General features: G+C 43.8%; 1 protein-coding gene across 27 annotated transcripts in view; it reads left to right on the top strand.

Moving 5' to 3' along the window:
• COL26A1 (collagen type XXVI alpha 1 chain) overlaps window positions 1-15,919 on the top strand; it is a 162,966-nt gene that overhangs the window by 27,606 nt on the left and 119,441 nt on the right. For 17 of the 27 annotated variants that reach the window (XM_065037137.1, XM_065037138.1, XM_065037117.1 and 14 more), the window contains one exon: window positions 8,115-8,218. In XM_065037137.1, the coding sequence (XP_064893209.1) occupies window positions 8,146-8,218 (73 nt within the window). In that variant the 5' untranslated portion in view covers window positions 8,115-8,145. The remainder of the gene's footprint in view (window positions 1-8,114; window positions 8,219-15,919) is intronic. The other 10 variants (XM_065037120.1, XM_065037118.1, XM_065037115.1 and 7 more) reach the window with 1 other exon arrangement.

The following is a 15,919-nucleotide window of genomic DNA, read 5'->3' as shown; positions in this document are numbered from 1 at the left end:
TTGCAACTCTTCATCTGGAATTCACATTTTCCATGTGGCAGTTACCACAGTTGTTTCTTTAGTTTCCACTTGGCCAATGGTCAGTCTAAGGTTTTTCGCTTGTAATATATCTGCTTTGGTGTCTCTTTGGTCTTGTTTTACGCAAGGCTGTGGTTGAAACACTTAATATTTTACACTGTCATGGCCAAACTTCTGTTGAAGCTTTTTAATTTCCCAGACTTTTTACACACATAATTGCCATTAGAAACTTGCGAGCTTTCACCTTGTCTCCTAAACGTGCCAAAAAATTTGCTTATTTTTCCTAGTTAACATAACTGTAGTTCCATAAGTACCAAACAATTGATCATGTTACTAGAAAAAATCCTTTTTGTGGGCTCCTGCAGTTACTCATATACATGGTTTCTTACATTGTTAACCCAGAGACTTTAAGAGCCGAGTGTGCTGTTGTGACATTGTTATTCATGGAACATTTTCAGCTTCAAATGTAGTTTGGTTCATTTGCCTGACGAGTCCAATTGTTTGGAGACAATGCAGAATGGCAACAGGCTTCTCAATTTTTCTTTCTATGTGAAAATATCATGGAAAGAAGCTGGGGTTATTGATATTTAAGATCTCAGCTGGTGAAAGCTCAACTGATGGGAGCCGTGTTTCTGGAAGATGATCACCGTGAAGAAGCCTACCAGAAGAGATGGGAGGCTGCTGATGCTCTTTTCCCTTTGCAAGTGGGACGAAATGCAAGCAAAGCGAATGGCAGCATTTCCAGGAAATGACTGTGCTGTCTGTCCTCTAATCATGCGTCGTATGACATTCTTGCATGAAGTAGAGAAAGACCTTGGACCTCTTTTTCCCAAGAACCTCCAGAAAGCTGCTGACAAATGCTGGAGCCCACCAAGTTATCAACAGAGGTAAAGCAGGAGTGGCGTGTGCTGGTTCCTGATCGTTTACTGTGCTGCTGCTGTATGAAAAGGAGAGCCCGAAGGACAAGCAGCAGTGAAGCCAAAGTCACTGAGGTCCTGAGAGCTGTGGGTTGTTAAAGTTATCCCCATCCCAGACATATTTTATAAGTGGTTGCTTGTTTTTGGGAGTACATCTGACTTCTGATCACAGAATGTGATCAGCCACTGAGAAGGATGGATCTTGTGACATGTAACTACTGTGGGCAAGGCTTGATAAGCCTGAGTCACATTGTGTGGTTGAGGTCTGATTTCCTGGGCCTACACAGTGACCTGACAATGTTACATTGCCAGAACTTAGATGTGTGGTTAATTGGCTTTTTCTTGTTTCAGGGTCAAGCTGAGTTTTTAACATGGACAAAGATTCATTCCCATCGAACAAGATTGGTTCCTCCTTCCCTTCTCTGTATCAGCGTCTCTGTCTTTTCAGGTTTTCTGAAAGTCTAGTGTCTGAGGACGTCAGGCTTACTCTAGGTCTGACAGTGGCAGTTCATGCTCTCTATATCTCTCTGGTTGTTCAGGTAATATAAATATATCTGCTTCCCCTTTGCCAAAAAGATCAACTTAAATATCTTCTGGCTTTCTCCAGTTGTTCTTCTCCAATGAGATTTCTGGTGCCTGAGCTTCAAGGGGCAGAGTGGGGGCATAGCCAGATTCATGTGCTGTTACATTTAACTATAACCAATGCAAAATGTCCATAAGCCACTGGCATTATTTTGGCTTTATTTATTTCTCCCAGCTGCAACTTGAAATAGACTCTTTTAATCTCCTTGTTTACAGGGAGTCAGCCATATCTGGGAGGGCTTTCATTCTGCCAACACCCATTATCAAGCTTCTCACTAGCAAAAGGGACGCCAGCCAAAAAAAAAGGCATCTCTCAACCTTGTGGTGACAGCTGAGAGGGGCTCTCTGTTAGACAGACTCTGCTTACAAGCAGACATCAGTGTGGCCAGACGAGGATTTAATCCGTTTCCTGTCTCCCATTCATTCTTGTTGTTTCTTTCCCGTATTGCACAAACTGTAGCTCAGGGTCAAGCCCTTGACAGGGGAGTATCTGCGAGATCCTCAGCCTAGCAGCTTTGCATCGTGATGTCCTTGCTGTCTGTTCACTTGCTCTTGGGAAGCTGGCAGCTGTACTTCTTTTGCAGGGGTGTCATCTTGGCTGGGATGGGCTGAGCTGCTCTGCTCTTGCCCTCCACCCCAGACTCTTTATTTAGCTTGGGTGCTGAGTTGCTTTGGAGTGCTCTTGGCTGGAGACTTTCCCTCAGCAGATCTGTTCTTGAACTCTCTCCATATGTGTAGTGACGGCTTCAGCTTCTGCGCGCCTTAGGATACGCGTTTGCTTTGTCACACTGCGAAGTGAACAGGCAACTTTCCAGCAGTCTGGCTGAAGCTCCTAGTCTGCTTATAAAAATCACATGCCATTTATCTATCTGAAAGACGGGATGAAGTCTCTAGCTTGGTGTTTCAATGGCAACCTAATCTCTGGTCTCTGCTGCCTGGATGTTGCACCTGGCTCCCAGTAAACCCGGGCAACCGAATTGTGGCCCTGCTCCTGAGTGGTCATTTTGCTGCAGCAGCTGTGGGCTAATGCACAATCCTGTCATGCTTAGGACACCAAGCTCCTGGAAGCTCACAGAGAAGGGTGGTCTCATAGATCAGGCAAGAATTTAAGGCCTGTGTTCACTTGCTGGAGCTTCCATGACTTCTGTCTTCAGTCAAGTGATGCCACCTTGTCTATAAGATGAGAACACTACTACTTCTATCTTGCTGTGTTTTATGACTTTGAGAATATGACAGCTTCTTGCTATATGCTAATTGGCCAAAATCAGCCTAATTTTGATTAGGGTATTTGCGTATGACTGTTGTGGTCAGTAAATCTGTATTTCAGGAGATAAATGAATGTGATGAACTGCCTGGCAGATCATGTGCTATTACAGTCTTCAGAAGACAAACCTACATGTTTCACCCTAGAAAAACGCATGTTCTGAGCAAGGTTGTGCAAGGTTTTATCCTACTGTTTTTTTTTTCTGTACTCAGTGGTTGTGTGACTGTTTCGTGCTAACCTTTGAGCATCCTTTCTCTGCAGTACTTTCTGGCTTCAGAAAATCTGGAGATTTCCCTAGAAACCCATAGCTGGCTTGGCCAGGAATGGGCTTACCTGGCCTCTGGACTTTTGCGAGAGCCATTGAAACCCTAAACATGAAGCTACTCATCTGTGAGCTTCAAACATAACTCAAAGGTGGGAGAGATGGAAGGGGAGAGCATTCTTGCAACACAGCAAGTCTGGGCTGTGATGCCTTTTCTAACAGCTAGTTGTGGTATCTTCTTTTTCTTTCAGTATTCTAGCTGGTTTGACTTATCACATATGCTTTATGCTTTTGATGACATTCTTAATGTAAGAAGGCTACACATCTTGCATGGATCATTCTTGCTGCTTGGTGTTTCCCAGTGTTGGGTTTTCTATTTTGTTATTTTCATTCAAACTAAGTACATTTGTGCTACCCAAGGGGATTTTTATTTTTTTTTTTACAAGCTACTTTGCAGAATAACAAAGAAGGAATTCTGCAGGCTCATCTGTTTTGGTCTTTTCGGCTTTTGAAGACTCTATTGCTACAGGGTCAGTAGAAGTTGGGGATCTGTCACCCAAGAGATTGGCCTGTAGCTGATGTTTCTCCTCAGTTTCAAAAGCAGTAATGCCACAGGGAAATCTTTCTCTCTTTCCAGTCAATTGAATAATGAATCCCAGAGATAATTCCAGGGCATTGGGATTGCTATTTGAAGTCTTGTTACACATGAACTCTTTTGTGCTTACTTCCCTTATTTCTTTCCAAGGTGTTCAGTCATATGCTTGGAACAAGATGCCTGCCCTGCCATACACACACGGGTTATAAATGCAGGGTGAACAGTGCTCCTGTGAACGGGATAGTTAGGATCTGGGAGTGTAAGGGATTCGAGCTCTAGTGCAAAGGTGTGTCATCAGGTTTGGGATGGGTGTGGATGGCTGTGTGCTGCTGGGGCGGCACAGGTGGAGGGCCATCTGCTTCACATGTTGTGCACAGGCGTCCCCAGGCTGCTAATTGAAGGCCTTTTGATCTTGCTCAGACATGCTGTCTGGCCACTCTTCCTCCTTGCTGGTGGGGAAGTGCAGTGCTGCTCTGCACTAGCATGTGATCCAGGAGCTAATGGTTACTCTGGTGGTGTAGAAGCATCTGTCTCTGTGTCCATGCTCTTTTTTTTCTTTGGACTGAGAACATGTAAATTATTGCTCTGTACAACTTGAGATGGGAAGTGTATAAGATTCTGGTTTCTGGGTTTTAGATGCTTGATAAGTTGTGCAAAAGAGACATGCTCAGAGTAAAATGATCATCTTTATCCCTTCTGGCAAAGGCAGGACATGCACAATGGCCTTCAGAACTTCTGTAGCTGCAGGCTTTTTGCCCAGTATATGCAGGAGCATCTTTGAAACTCTTCATTATGTTCTTCCCTGGGGAACTACTGCTTTTTTGGCATGTCTATAGATCAGGCTATGGGTCCCAAAAATTAGAGGAAGTCCCATGAGCTTTGTTCTGATCATCTTTTAATACAGAGGGAGCACTTGTTATAACTTAAGATGTATTGTCCCTGTTTGAATATGTTGATATGTGGCTTCATTGTCCGGAGAGTAGTAGGTGAAAGAAAGCTTAGATTCCTTGTTTTCTGCATTCTTTGCCAGTTAAAAGGGTAAATTCATTCTTCTGGCTATGGTGAAACCCACTGGTAAGGGATGTTGAAACTTTCAACTTGGAACTTGAATGAAAATGTGTGGAAGCCTCTGAAGGTCACTGAGGTCTCCTCAGGCACAAGCTGCAACAGCTGAATGAATCACATTAACAAAACCATCTCTTGTGATGTGGAAACGAGTTTCACGCCCTCCCTCTCATGTGGTCGTCGTGTACAAACAGCTTTGTTTGCAAGTGTCAAAGGGCAGGGGAAATCCATAAGGGGGAAGGTATTTCCTGTGTGTGACAGGCTGTCCTGCTTGGGTCATGGCAGAGATCACGCCTTTCTCTTTGACCTGATTTTTTTTTTTGAGGCTCTGATCCAAGAATGTGACACTCTTTCCCTTTCTTGTGTCATGTCTGGCTGCTGTGTTCAGTGACACTTCCTTGAGAGCAAGGGGAACGTATCCTTGTGTGCCGAGGCGTGAGACTTGCTGGCTGCTGTCCCTCAATGTGTCCTGACCTCTCCAGTATTTCTAGCATCATACCCCCAAACTAGTTAATCACTCATCTCATGCTCCTTCCTCAAATTACTGCTTCTGGGACAGTCACTTAGAGAGACACAAGCAAGAGGGTCTCTCTTTCCCAAATGGTGGTTGCCTGCAGATGAGCTCCTGTAGCTTGTGTGACGCTGATCAGGCAGTCTCTGAGGATACCAGGTTCTTAATCAGTTCTACTAAGAGCAGTGAATCAAGCTGCTACTTGAGTTTTGTGGGTTCTTCCCTCAGTGTTGCCTCACTCCCTGGGGTCTTGCTGTGAGCCTCAGCGAACGTGTTGGTAAATGACACCTGGCTTGTGCAGTAGAGTGGCAGGTCCTGGTGGTTTGTCTGTGAGAAGCGCTCGGCAGCCTCTGCTGAAGGGGACTGGATGCCGAGTGCATCCTTTGGCTGGCTGGGAAGCAAAGAGGCGCAGGTTGTGGCTTATCCTAACCGCTTACTGTAGTTTTGCAGATTTCTATGCCAGTGTCTGTGGTTTGGGTGTCATCCAAGGGAAAGGCTTTCCTATTCTGGTACCAGTCCCTTTTTCTGCCTGTCGTGTTTTCCACAGATTTTCATTCTGAGGCTTCTGGTCTTTGACAGGTATATTTTCCTCTCCTTTTTGCATGTTTTTTCTTCCCTTTCGATTGCAATGCTTCAGGTATCAGATAGTACTGAAGCCTTGCTAAAGGAGGGTTGTTGGTTTTTGTTTTCTCTCCTCCTGGAATAGCAGTCAGAAATCTTTGTGATGTGATGATATATTTAACAACAGACCTTGGTGCTATGTCACATGATTGAGCGAAAATGATGTTATGAAGAACAGAGCAGCTTCAGAGCAAATTGAAGCTAGTGAGCTGGGACCACTTCACATGCCTGACTGTGCAATGCTGAACAGAGCTGCAAATGTCAGGACTCTTCCAGGAAATTCAGGGTGGGTGGTAGGCTGTGACAGCTGAGCTCCATGTTTGTCATGTCCTGAGAAGTCCTTGCTCGTTTGAGGATTAAACTATAGCTACTTCCCCGACACAGAACTGCTGCCAAGATTCCAGTCTGGCTCAAGGCACTCTCCACACTTCATAATGAAGTTTGAGAGAGCTTTAACATCCTGGTGTTGGCAGAAACATGGTTTTAAAATCACGGTGTGGTTGGAGACTAGTTGGCTCTGGACACTGGTAACAGGGCTGGAGACTTTCATCTCAAGGTCAAATCCAACTGTGGTGTTAGTGACAAAGTCATGAACTCCTGACTGATGGTTTGGGGCTTATGTGTGGAAAGATGTCTCGAGTCCAACGCCAGGGCTGAGAGTCGGGAGACTTGGGTTCAGTTCCTGAACTTTGCCAAAGCTGTTCTGCAAGACCCTTAGCAAGACACTTAAAACCTTCGTGCTTTAGGTCTCTCTGTGCAAAAACACTGAAGGTCTACCTACATCAATGTGGTGCCAAGTCCTCACGCTCACTCGTCACTGCAAACTCCTGAATACCAGTGGATGCAGAGGTGCAGAGAACTAGGTGGGACGAGCTGGCTCTGTCCAGCCTGTATTAGACAAGTGCCTGGATCACAGTTGCCAGTATTAGCAGTAACTGGCGTGCTTTTTGGCAGCTCCGAGGGTGAGGACGTAATGTTCTCAGGAGACAACGTTGCTTTCCCATCGCTGCGCGATGCTCTTCCAAGTGCAGGCGGCCATGTGCTCGGGAGAAAACTTGTGCGGCCCTCGCCTCCAGTGGCTATAGGAGAAGCTGATTTCTGTGTCTGGCAACTGACATCAATAATCAGGAACAGCTTACTGAGAAATTAATTTCCTAAAGACTCTGTTAACCACGACTGAGTTGCTGCTTGCCTTCCAAGACATACATGGGCAGCCTCTCCTGGCAAGCCTTTGTTACTGCTATTCAGAGTAACTGCACCAATGTCCCTACAGTGCCATCCTGGATGTACAGCTGCGCCTGCTGCCCCTCAGAGGGGTTTTGGGTGAGATTCCTGTGACTTATAGCTCCATCTCAGCCTTGTGCCTGCTGAGCGAGGGGCAGCTCTTGGCACTGCGGAACAAGGAGACCCGAGTGCCTGGGGCTTGTGTCTGCCTGGCCCTAGAGAGAAGCATAAAGCTGCAACGCTGTAATCCCAACGCTTCAGCCTCTCCCTGTGTGTGCCACATTCCTTTGGTTGTTAAGTAAGGGTGGGAATTTGAAGGGGAGCTTGTAGAGTACAACTTGTGTTTGCTTTCATGTTCGCAAGCAGCAGCAGTGACTTCTCTGGCTGTATGCTGGGAAAACTCTGATTTGCCAGCTTTCAAAGCCTGCTGTTTGAAAATAAAAGTTGGCATTTATGCAACTCTCCGTTTTGCGTTCACTTCAGAATCCCTGGTCCTTTGCATGGGTTTGTTTGTGTCTGCAGGGAGCCTTCTAGTTTCTAGTTGGGCATGGCAGCACTTGTGCTTTTTTTTTCGCCCTTTTTCTTTTGGGACTGTGGGTGTGCTGGTTGCAGAATGCAGAGCTAACAAATGTGTCCTGCAGAACATCAGCTGTGGTGAGGAAGGGTGTAATCCTATTTCAGGTAAAAGAACCCGAGGCACAGATCAGCTAGCCGGAAAAAAGGCTCCATGCAAATCATCAGTGTAATGTGTAGTGATGATCTTTGTCATGCTGATGTGTCAATACACCCCAGATCCAGGTAGTGGGGCTGGGAGAAGGGAAGACGCCAGAGAGATTTAAGCAATATTTGTGACAGCAATGTTTTGAAAACTCTGTTAGTACTGAGTGAAGAAAGGCCAATGTCAGCCTTTGTTCAATGTTGGAAAAATCCACATAGAGACGGAGTGAGGTAAATCAGAACCATCATCTCTGCTACTTGCAGTGACTTGGTAGTGATGAGATCTGCACTGCCCTTAAGTACTTAAGTGCATTTTACTGACTTCTTGTTTGTGTTAGTTACAGGACTCTCATCAGGCCCACGTACAAAATGTCCTACCGAACTGTGACCACGCTGGAGTGGAGGTGCTGTCCTGGCTTCACGGGGAGCAACTGTGAAGAGGGTAAGTTATCCAGCAATGCATCTGCCCTTACAGAGCAGCGAGGGGATGCGTGGATGGACCGGCTGTGTTGAGCTGGGTTTCGTTCCTTAATTTGCTCTACACCTCTTAAACACAGGAACAAATCACCTGTTCTCTTCACTCCCCGTCATTCTGTGAGTGTTCACACACAAGCTCCGACAGATGGTCTTGGAAAGCAGGCCATGCTGAATGCCTGCAAAGAAGCCTGAACAAGAAGGGAAAAGAAATGAAGAAAGGGGTACTCAGGGATGACCTGTTTATAGATGTGCTCATTCGTGGTGTCCTCATTGCACAGTCCTTCAGAAAACATGCTTTCCCCATGTCAGTGTGTTATCTTTTCCACATCCTGCTGTCATTGCCATCAGTTGCTGTAGCTGATGAAAGTTGGTCCCTGGATGGCTGCTTGTAAGAGTCATGTCTGTAAGGTCTGGACACAAAACATTTGTTCCCAGGGAGACTTGAATTAAATTAGGCACCTTTTGTTCACCTTCCCACCCACCTCTTGTCTACTAGTGCAACATTGAGGTTGCACAGTTCATGTGAAAACACAGTTCTGGGTTTTGTACCTGGTCTTTCACATGGAGGAAAACAGGGTTCTTTTCAGAGCGGGAAGAAAGGCCTTTTCTTATCATGAGGGATGAAAAGGGTATGTTTTGCGTTTTCCTTCCTGATGTTTTCTGCTTTACCTGTTGGTTCTGGGGCTTTGAAACAAGTCCTACTTTTATATCAGGTTTCAGATTTAGGCACTAAGGCATCTGCTGAATCTGTGCTTTAAGTGTTCATGGCTTACGAATGAGAAACTAAGCCTTGAGTCTTCTGTTTGTTTTCATTAATTCACCACTACCTATCTCTGCTGGCTGGGGAGGGGTCATGGGGTGCCAAGCATCACTAAGACTTGTTTGTAGCTGCACCTCATTTTCTTTGTGCTGTTATATCTCGATTCTAATCACACAATTTAAGCAGATCTCTAACTAGGAAGTTCTCTCCTTACAGTCACAAAGAATGATGGTCGCAGACAGCAGCTTGCTTCAGGCTGCTGAGGAAACAATAGTTTCCCAGAAGCTCAACAAAAGCCTTAAAAAGTGGCAAGGCTACCCTGAATTGCAGGACTGAGATTTGCATTATAACGCGCTGCTGAAAGTGAGCCTGGGAAAGAGAAACTGCTGTGTGCAGCTTGGGCTTTTACCTGTCACTGCAGGGGAGAGGGACGCTAAGGATTGTGGCAGAACTGCTAATTCCAAAATAGCCGCAGCTCAGCCTGGCGGAGGATCTGCCGAGGAGCCTGCGTGTGCAGCCGCTTCGTGCCTGTAGGTTTGGACAGGTGTGAGCGATTACAGCTTAGTGGTGCTGCTGGTGTAAAGGAGAGAATCCAGCTCCCTCCCGCAGTGCCAGATCTGTCTCAGCAGAGTTCAGTGGAAATAAAAAGCCAACATAAGCTTGTTTGAGAAAATCAGCAGCGATCTCACAGGAGCAGGTCTGTGGAACGAGGTGACAATTTTATGCAGTCAGTTCTCAAGGTGGAACTGTTCTTTTGGGCTTGGATACAGTCTGTGGAGTGTGAGCAGAAAGCCAGTAGCAAGCCCTCTCTTTCACGTGTGAGTTCCATTTTACCTTTTTTCTCTCTAAAACATTTGGCACTACTGACATTCCCATATTCTTGAAAGGAGAAGGAATTTAAAAATAATGAAATCCCTTTCTAGTACAATAGGGTTGTGCCACTTAATTTCTAGCAGTACTATTGACACTAGTGGTGTGCGTAGCACCTCGGGCTGTCCAGAGGCATCAATTTTAAAACTGAAGTATTTACTTGCTCTTTATGTTAATCCTTAATGTTAATATCACTTAGAATTGTAAGTAAAAGAGACTGAAAAGAGTGCGTTAGGTTTTTTTGGCAACACAATATAAAGCCTTTTGTGCTCTTTCCTTTCTGTGCTCTCTCCTACTGCAGATTCGGTTCCTCTGAGTGGGTAGGATGCTCACATGTGTGGGTCCTTCCTGGAAACAGCAGACAAAAGAAAACAAAACTAAACCAAAAGAAAACAAAACTAAACTGAACCAAAACAAAACCAGTACAATTATGAAGTCACAGTGAATTCACAGGGTAGGCCCTCAAAATGCTTTAATTTTTTTTAAATTAGATTTCACCTCAATATTTCATTTCACTTGTGTGTGCAGCTGGTGCTTTTGAAGTTGATGTGAGGTAGGTATGATTGACGGCAGATTTGACCTGCACTATTTTTAATCTGCCTCCTTGCTGTGTTGCAAATGCTCTAATTCTCTGACAGTCGCTATTGTTCTCCACTGTCAGCAGAACGGCAACTGCAGTGGTGCTGAGCTGCCATTTCAAGATGTCTCCTGTTTCCAGAGACTGAAGGAAGGTTTTCTTTCCCCATGGGCCTTGGAACAGGAAGGTTGTATTATCATGACTAGGACAGACGAAACCAGGAGATAATGGATTGATCAAGCACGTAGAGAAGTCTTAGTTGTGTGTTCATGGGCACGCTGTGGGATCCCTCCTTCAGACTAAAGGTTGTTTTTTGCATCTCGAGGCTTTTGAGACACCCCATCTCCTTTAATCCCTGGCAAGCAGGGCTGATACTTGTTCCTTTTTTTGCCCTGTTCTGGAACAGTGTCTTTGGGGGAGCCACTGTAGCCTGTCTGGAGGATGGATTATTTTTACTAGCTGTCCTTTTATGAGGCCTTCCTTACCCTTTTAAAATTTATTTCTTTTAGCATTTTATGGGGGGAAGATAAGACGGTGGGAGGGTGAACAAAGGAAACCAAGTCAAAGAACTTGCAATCATTCAAAGGCTGCAGAGCAGCTGTTTCTGACATATGTATTTTTTGTGTTATCTCCCAAATGGCAGGCCACCTTTTCTTTTGCAAAGAAGATGATCCAGCAAGGATCTCTAGCCCCAGATTATAGCAGGCTCCTGATGAGCCTGGCTTGCTGTAATACACCTTCAAAGAGAAAACTCCTCTTCCACAATAACGTACTGTGCACCAATAGAGCAAGCTATTAAATGCAATTTGAGTATTACAAAGTGTCTCGACCCTTGGCTAATAAGTTTAGCTTGAGAAAGTAACCACTTAACTGTCACCAGCTGGCAGGCACCTACATTAATGCTGAAAGCTGCACATTGTTTAGATTTAAATTATCTTGGGAACTCTTGCATTGTAGCTGATAAAGAGCAGCACCATGTGGAGAAAGCCCAGCTCTAAAAGTGGGTGGAGATTTTGCTACTCAGTGGGGTATTAATTTACTGAGGTGGGGATGGCTGCTTCCAATCTGTTTCCTTTTTCAAGTTGACGCTGCTTGGGGCTCTCCCCTTTTCCCTTCATTGCTTTGCCTTCAACCAAGGGTATGTCAACATTTGAAAGGTCTCTAATTCCTTTATTGTTTTTCTAGAACTGTGACCAGCTAGTTGACTAGATACTTAAAAATCACCAGCTGTACCAGGGCTTCCCAAAGGGTTTATTGCAGCTTTCTTGGATGGAAAAAGAGACTTCATGCAAACAAGTCTGGTGAATTTAACTGTCAGTAGATACTAATTTTTATTTTTCAGTTTCAGGATTTTTTTGTTTTGTTTAAACTGGAGCCCAAGCCTAGGACAGGAAATTAATCCACTGAGCCACCCAGTCTACTGACTGCTGATATAAAGAACATATGGATGAGGGCAGTGCAGAGGTGAAGTGGTTTAGCTATTGCAATCATGCATCAAGCTGATTGATTTGAATCCAAGATGATGCTGACATTTCAACTCAGCCTTTTTTCTATATGGCTGAAAGTTCAAAGGCAAGTGAAATCTCTCAGGAGAGGAAAAGTGTCCCTCACAAGTTCAGGGGCTCAGCACTGCCCAAGAGCTCTCCAGCTAGGCACGGTCTTATTTCACTTCACAAATCTAACATAGATCTCTTCTTTCTTTGTTTCTCTTGCTTGAATTTGGGACAGTAGCCAATATCCTATTTACTGTTTACCCCAGAAGCAGATTGATGGTAGACAGCTTAGCTGTTTGGGCAGGAAGCAGCTCCAAGAGTAACCTTAGCACCTCTAAAGTGATGCCATTGTGATTATAAGCTTTTTTTCTTTTCCTTCTTTTGCTTTGCATTAGAATACAAGTAGGATATGTCTTGTTCAAGTAATGGTTTAATTTGAGAGCTTCACCCCCCATTTCAGTTCTTGGAATATTTTAATCTACTTTTAATAACTATTGTTTGCATCTTGTCATCCTGATATTTTTCAAACCTCTTAGATTCCCATGTGTTCCCAGTCTTCAAAGCAGCATAAGCAAATGGGGACTTTTCTTTCACTATGATAGAGTGCAAAAGCCCTCTCCTTTTTTCTTGCTTGTTCACAAAGTTTCTTGGTCTTGGGAGGAGAGATGCAGGACAACACTGCCAGGAAAACCTCAAACTAGCAAATGCAATTCAGATACAAAATTTGATGAGGCCCTGAGAATGAACATCAGAACTAGAGACCTTAAATTGTCTGAAAGCCCATTAGAGTGTTCTAGAAGAAAGGGTACTTAAAGTGGTGTTGATGGGACTTCACTTCTCCAGGTCTTGGTTTGCCTCCCTGTGGTGAACAGTTAAACGTAGAACTGTTACTCTCTGAGAAAATACAATGTGAAGGTTATGGACTAACATTTCCCGTGATATCACAGTAGTTCTCTTTACAAGTTGAGCTTGTGTGAGGTTTTCCCTTTTGTCAAGTACTTTAGATCCTTCTTGTTTTTCCCACTTCCTCGTAGCCACTGTTTGGAGGCAAGGAGCTGAGTCTGTGTATCACATGCAGTGAGTAGCAGAGCTTTTTTCATCTTGCCCTTAGAAACCATGAAAATGTCAGAGAAGGCAACTGGGGGTCAAGAGAGGCATAGTCCTCTCTGTTCCTAGTATGGCGATGTTTTCCAACGTTGGCAGAGTCTGGATCCCGTCATAAAGCAAAAAGCTTCCATTTGAGCAGCAAGATTCTTTCAGGGTGGTTATCTGGGTGCTCTCTGGGTAGCAGGACAGTTCTGTACATGTGTTGCAAACAGAGGTACCTTCCTCTCAAGTTTGCGTCTAGCACAGACCTTTATACGTTTGTGGTTCTCTACTAGAGACTGGCTCATTAATTCCTTCAGTGAAATGTGACTTTGCTTTCATTTTGAGACCTTTGTTTCAAAGTCCAACATTTGGGTCTCATGTAGCAAAGTTGCTTCTAAACATATCTTCTAATTCCAAAGTTTATTGCTTATTAGATAATTATGTGAATACATGTTATAGACTATTAAATGCAACCTGAGTTTCCTAATTATCTGGTTAGTAAAGCAGTTAGTAAGAAGGTAGTAAAATGTGGTAACTAGCTCTTCAAAAATTTTTCATGAAAAAAAGTGAAAACACGTCAGTCACCCCTGATGGAACTGCTGATGCATGAAAGTGACTTTCTGAGCAGTGACGTTTGTGTACCTATAGTACGCAGGTATTGGATAGTATCTACCCTGATATTTTCTTCCATAGCATATGCCACCTCCTCCTACATATGTTACACCTTATTCTGATTTTGTTTCTGGTGCCTTCTCCAATATAAGGCAGAAGAACCACCAGAAGTTTCCCAAACTATTCTCTGTGTCACCCAGTTCCCATCCCCTCCTATCACCATGCTGACCATTCAGCAACCGCTGGCTTCAGACACAACGTTTGTCACCCTTGATCACATTTTCTGAGGAGTTCCTGGAGTGTGTGGTCACTGTTGGAAGAATTTGCAGCCTGCTGGGAGTGCTTTCTGGCATCAGTGCTGTGTGACTCCTTGAACAATTTCTAAATGTTCATCTTCTCTTTTGATACAGTAGAAAACCCACCACCACCACCAAAAAGACCCTGTCAGATTTCCAAAGATTTTGACAATGCATTCCAGCATCTGAGTAGTTTCATTTTTTTGGACATTTTTAATCTGAACAGGGAGAATTTTATTCAGCACCTAATGTCAAAATATTTAGAGTGCTAAACATCTGCAGATGTTATCTTAACATAATTAGAAAAGCTGTATGCCGCGCTGTTACATTGTCCCAATTTTTTTAGCTCCCATCAAATTGCTGTGGTATGTAGATAGCCTTTTTTTATGTGGATAAACTATTTGATTGCCTTTTTTTTATTTCACACTTTGAGTACTTATGATCTTGTAAAGAATATAAAGGGTAGTCATCCTTAAGCACTTGTCAAAGCGGTTAAACAACTAGGAAAAGGTCTGTGTTCTGGGATGCTTTGCCATGTCAAAATGGGATTGCAAGGAATTGCGATGCAGGTGGAATTGAGATTGTGAGCCCAGGAGTAGGAACAGAGACCACTTTGCCAGAGCAAGTTTGAGATTGGTTTCATGTTTTGTAGAAGACTTCAAGGTGAATGGAAGAGGTAGGCATCAAATTCCCATGCTGCTGAAGCCTAGCCATAGTTATTATTCAATTCCTTGTTATTAAAGGGCGACCAAAGATGTTCTGAATAATTTTTAGTGGAGTAGAATTTCAGTTTAACAGGGAGAAGTGCCGGACAAAAGCTTGTTCAGTGCATGTCACTGCAACCCCATGTCTTCTCTATGTGAACCAGTTAGCAGGATAAAGGCAGCGAAGTGAGTACAGCTCCAGGAATGTATATTAGATTGGGCAGCTTTGAAATGCACAGTTCACTCAAAAGAAACCCTGTGTTCTGAGTAGTAAGGGTTCAGACTCCGTCAGTTTGGGCAGAGGTGTCAAATGGAATTGTACCAGGGACAGTTTTCAGTCCAGCATGGCTTGCTATTTTGTTTTAAAGTTGATGTAAGGAATGGATAGAGCCCTCTAATCAGATCAGGGTGTTAGAGGCTAAGCAGTACTGGGAATACACGGTACACTAGGGTTAAAATGCAGGCAAATCTTGATTCAATTGTAGAGTTGGGCAGAAATCTACCCAAGTGAGATTTTGTCAAAGACAGTCAGAGGCTGGAATAATCAAATGCACAGATTTGGAATGGAAGGAGACTCTAAAGGTAGTAGGATCCTGAGAGAGAATGGAGTTTGTGGAAGATGGTAGAATGAAGCTCTGCTCTAAACTCAGGAGAAATGCCATTCTGGAGGCTGGTGCTACAAATACTCTGACCAGGTTTAATGTTTACTACTAATGCATCTATGAGACTGCCAGACACATTTAAATTCCTACGTAAGTTTATGGATAGGGTTGCCTGCCTGTGTTTGTGTCAGTGTTTCTCAGAGAGGTCACATTTCAGCATTTACAGTAACTTCAGCCTTGTTACCACTTAATTCTTGTGAAAGCTACTCCTAGTTCGGTGTCGCACAACTGAGTCCCACAATCTTAAATACCATAAGGGATGTGCCGCATTTGTGAAGAAGTAGTATTTGGCTGGGAAAGGATTTGTAGTTGATGGGATTTGAGTGTCATACTGTTAAATAATTACATTGGTTAACTTTGATTACAAAGTAGTTAGTAGGTGTATGTTATATATGCAAATGAAAATAGCATCAGCACAAATGAGCTTTTCTAGAAATAACATAATTGGTAGTCATTAAGGGCTAATTCATGGCTTTCAAACACTGGAAAAGGAGTTGAAGACTCATTCTAATGACTACATGTAATTACAAAGAGTAGCAAGTGTCTAATCAGTTCCAAAACAAGCATAGCATTGCAAGATATCCTGATTGTCACTGCAGCATA

The sequence above is a fragment of the Columba livia genome, chromosome 20, assembly GCF_036013475.1.
Source record: "Columba livia isolate bColLiv1 breed racing homer chromosome 20, bColLiv1.pat.W.v2, whole genome shotgun sequence".
NCBI classification, from domain to species: Eukaryota; Metazoa; Chordata; class Aves; order Columbiformes; family Columbidae; genus Columba; species Columba livia.
This window is presented reverse-complemented; position numbering and strand designations above follow the sequence as displayed.